The sequence below is a fragment of the Phytophthora parasitica genome (genome assembly GCF_000247585.1).
Source record: "Phytophthora parasitica INRA-310 unplaced genomic scaffold supercont2.71, whole genome shotgun sequence".
Classification (NCBI taxonomy): Eukaryota; Oomycota; class Peronosporomycetes; order Peronosporales; family Peronosporaceae; genus Phytophthora; species Phytophthora nicotianae.
In genome coordinates, this window is record NW_008649057.1 from 177,066 (window position 1) to 180,850 (window position 3,785).

General features: G+C 49.4%; 3 protein-coding genes across 3 annotated transcripts; 2 read left to right on the forward strand and 1 right to left on the reverse strand.

Moving 5' to 3' along the window:
• Positions 1 to 213: 213 nt before the first annotated feature.
• PPTG_17281 (hypothetical protein) lies at positions 214 to 723 on the forward strand (the record flags this gene model as incomplete). The annotated part of the gene is made up of 1 exon (XM_008915475.1): positions 214 to 723. One exon carries the CDS (start codon positions 214 to 216, stop codon positions 652 to 654), a length of 441 nt encoding a protein of 146 aa, XP_008913723.1. The 3' UTR covers positions 655 to 723.
• Positions 724 to 1,163: 440 nt separating this feature from the next.
• PPTG_17282 (hypothetical protein) lies at positions 1,164 to 3,785 on the forward strand. Its single transcript, XM_008915476.1, has one exon. It carries the CDS (start codon positions 1,231 to 1,233, stop codon positions 2,668 to 2,670), a length of 1,440 nt encoding a protein of 479 aa, XP_008913724.1. The 5' UTR covers positions 1,164 to 1,230; the 3' UTR covers positions 2,671 to 3,785.
• Positions 2,598 to 3,785, reverse strand: PPTG_17283 (hypothetical protein). The gene is made up of 2 exons (XM_008915477.1): positions 3,634 to 3,785; positions 2,598 to 3,576 (listed from the first exon to the last, which is right to left on the reverse strand). Exons 1-2 carry the CDS (start codon positions 3,715 to 3,717, stop codon positions 2,737 to 2,739), a joined length of 924 nt encoding a protein of 307 aa, XP_008913725.1. The 5' UTR covers positions 3,718 to 3,785; the 3' UTR covers positions 2,598 to 2,736.

Below are 3,785 nucleotides of genomic sequence, written 5' to 3' on the forward strand. Positions count from 1 at the left end.
TGCTTAGCACGCTTCGATATCAAGCCACTGCCAAAAGCTCAAACCGTCAGGCAGGCGTTCGACGGCGTACTAAAGTTTTCGTACAATCTGGAAATCAGTATTTCCGATCTCATAGGCGACATTACTATCCGCGAAAATGACGACGAAGACTGGGACAGCTCAGTGGCTCAACATCGCCTGGTGACGTCAATTTCTCCGAATGTGAAGGTGGACATGAACAATGTGACGTTCACTCAGTACTGGGACGATGGCTCGGGGCCTCGTACCGACAGAACGATTGGCGATGAAGTGGGTATCGCAGTGTGCAACTACGTCGAAGAAGACGAGTTGTATCCGTATCACGTTACTGAGCGTGTGCGTCAAGATATTACGTTTCACGTCATGGTTGCTAAATATCCGCGGCGTCGGCCAAATCTGTCTGCAACTGCTGGCTCTCCAAATAGTGAGTGTGGGTCCTCTGCTAGCTATGAAACACAAGAGGACGTGGTGGTGGCAACGAGGTGGACATGTCTGCGCCTTCGGAAGCCTCCGTTCCCGCTGGACGATGACATTGCTGCGCATATCCGAGACGGAATGGAGCAAGTGGGTCAGTCGATGTTCACTGCAATTCGCCACTCGGTCAGTGGTCGACTAATGACTAGAAAAGGAATGTAGCGACTAGCAGCACGTGTATACAGTAAGAGACCGGAAGAAAGAAAAAAAAGTTAAGACAGCAAGTTTGAGGTTTTGCGTACAATTTGTATTACCGCAACAACGTGAAGGCTTACTAGCTTTTTCAGCCGATAATCACAATGACTTATGTTCAAGCTCCTTACACCCGCAGACTACCAGTTATTCATTGCATCTAGCAACAGAGATTGTTTCTGGCTTTGTGAGCTCTACACGAGAGTGATCGAGTTGTAACGTCACCTTTTATTGTCGGCATTCTGGGACTTACCAAACCTGACTGATATGTCTAATGTGTTGAGTGTCGTCGATTGCGCACAACTGTGATCATTGAAAATCGCGGTGATGCCTACATGCATTGAGAATGCAACAAGCGTATTGTCCGCAAAAATCCGCCAGACTAGCAATCATTTTTGAAACCTGTGCGTAATCCGACGTTTTGTGGAATAAAGTATACATTTAAACAGCAAATTTTCCTCCTTTTTTTCACTTCTGCCATTCAACTGTAACTGACTCCTCAATTTGGTTGTCCGCATTGCCCTATTTACTGGCAAAGCCCGTGATATGCCGCGTGCACCGAGCGCTGACCACGAGACTTGCGCGCCCAGTTCGCCGGCGTCTGCACACGCGCTGTTGTCCCTGATGCAGTCGGTGGCTCCTCCGCCCCCCACCTCGCTCTGGAAGGTCGACATCAAGTCAGAGACCCCCTCGGCTGCGTCTTCTCTCACGTCTTCACCTGCCGGCAAAAGTGAAATCGAAGACGAAAAAACCGCGGCGGTTAAGGCAAAAGTGGCAAAAGTGTCAAATGGCAAGCAAAAAAGCAAGAAAATTAAGGAATCCCAACCCAAGAAGCCTCGGAAACGAACCTACTACATGCGGAAAGAGGAACTTGCCGTTCTTGGCGAAGAATATGAGAAGCTGCAGACGGAAATGCAAAAATACAAGCGGCAAAATGGCATTTTGGAGGACAGGGAGAGGATGCGTCGCCTAGACGAGGAAAACAGGGGAATCCGCAGCGTAATTCACGCGCAACGCCTGGCATTTGCCAACACCCAGTCCATGATTGCTCAGTACATGCGGGTGCAAGAGCACAGTCCGTTTGAAACGTTTATCCAGTTGGGAAAAGACCCCGTGGAACGTCACGCCACGTTGCTATCGATGAAAAAAAGGAAATTGCACGACGCGTTGCAATTTTTAGTGGCAAGACGGAGATTTATGGATCCTTCGACCCCTTTTTCCGACAATCAGAAATTCGAGAACGCACAGGGAGATTTTTGCTACATGGGGTTCGATGTGACTCCGTTTGCCGGTGTACGGTCGGCACGTACAGTTTTTGACGTGTTGCTCAATTTTTCGTACAATTTGGAGATCAGTTTGTCAGAGTTGCTAGGAGATATTACCATCAAGGAAAACGACGATCACTGGGATCCTTCCGTGTCCCAACAAAAACTCGTTACCAATGTGGCAAATTTGGCAGAAATGGAGACGAACAATGCAATGTTTTCAGAATACCATGAACGAAATGGTCCGGCAGCTCTGGGCGTTGAGTTGCCCAATGAATCGGAGGATTTAGGTGCACTAGGACACGGAGACGAGCTCGGAGTGATCGCCTGCGACTTCGTAAATGAAGACGAACTGTATCCATACCTGTCTGGCCGTCGGATTCGGCAAGATGTGACGGTGTTAATGCTTGTATCCACTTGCACGAGGCCGAAAGTGAGGCCTCGGATGCAACATGGACCAGTGGAAATGGAACAGGTAGTGATTCTAACTCGTTGGTCGCTGCTGCGTATCCGCAAGTCGTCGATTCATTTGCCATTCGAAGCCGTCCAGCGTCTTCGGAACGGTATCGAACAGGTGGGCGAGGCGATGCTGAATAATGTACGCTACGCTTTAGCTCCACGGGAACCCACTCTGCCGTCAGGAGACTTACCACCGATGGCGATACTCCCAGTAGCACCGCCGCCCTCATTTGGAGGTCTCCCTCCGATCAGAAGATATTAACCATTCGACTCCAAGATGGACTGGAATATGACACTACTTGCGCAAATTACAATTTTTCTACTAATCCTACTTTGATCCTTCGGAACAACGCGTGATGTTCCAGGGTTTATGGTTGACACATTTTGACGATGCTGCTTCTTGGATAGCGTGAAGCATATCGTTGCCCATATTGATGGACGTCTGAAGCAGGAAATCCATTGCATTCGTCGAGGCGACCCCATTTTGATCCGGTCGCAATGTTAGCAACACCCAGCGGGTCATTACGAGACACGGTACGCGTTTGTCGTTGCCTTGAGTCCCGCTATGATTACGACGAGATCCTCTCGAAATCGTGATCACTGCGTTGACATCTTCTCTCAAGAATTCATCCGGTCGAAAGGGATGCAACTCGTCTTCATCCACTGAGTCAATTACCAGCAACCCAAGAGGTTCACTATGTCGCTCTTCACTGGGTTCGGACTGTGATCCGAAATTCGGAACTTGCAGTTCCGAAAAAACCACAAAATTCGATTCCGTGGGCAGATCCGGCGATGTGTCCACTTGGAGGCGACTGTGCACTACACCCGAGTCATCGCCAGTGTAGGGAGGCACCATCGTGCCCATACGCTTGGAGTATGCACAAGCAGCTCGATAGGCGTGTTCAATGTCCTTGACTTCCACTCCGGAGTCAAGTGGAGTCACGTCAAACACCACCGAGCAAAGAGATCCCGAGTCTGTAGGGAACTGGGCGGTCTCGCGACGTTGCTCGGCTGGGTCTCTCAAAAATTGTATGCGTTTGTCCATGAGCTGCTTGGCATCTCGTAGTTTTTGAGTCTTCATACTTTCCAACACTGAGCGGCGTTGCTGGATATCACAGCCGAGATGGATGAAGGTGTTGATGGGGCACTGATCCTGTTGTATCGAGTACTGGAAAAGTATTGTCAGTATGGGAAAAATATCTTGGTCCTAAGACATTAAACTTACCGCGAGTTCCGACAGTGCTGACTGAGCACTGAAGAGCTGGAAGTGCTGGTTGCGCACAGCTTCACGTAGCAGATGGTTGTGCATTTCTTGCTCGAAATACTTGTGATCTGTTCGTCTCACCACCGCTCGTTCAAAGCACTCGGGTCTGATGG

What these genes read in the sequence shown, in the direction of transcription:
- PPTG_17282 (XM_008915476.1), top strand. Translation starts at nt 1,231, where the DNA reads ATGCCGCGTGCACCGAGCGCTGACCACGAGACTTGCGCGCCCAGTTCG.
- PPTG_17283 (XM_008915477.1), bottom strand. Translation starts at nt 3,717, where the DNA reads ATGCACAACCATCTGCTACGTGAAGCTGTGCGCAACCAGCACTTCCAG. An exon ending in CAGCACTGTCGGAACTCGCG is followed by an intron (nt 3,577 to 3,633) that starts GTAAGTTTAATG and finishes ATACTTTTCCAG; the next exon opens with TACTCGATACAACAGGATCA.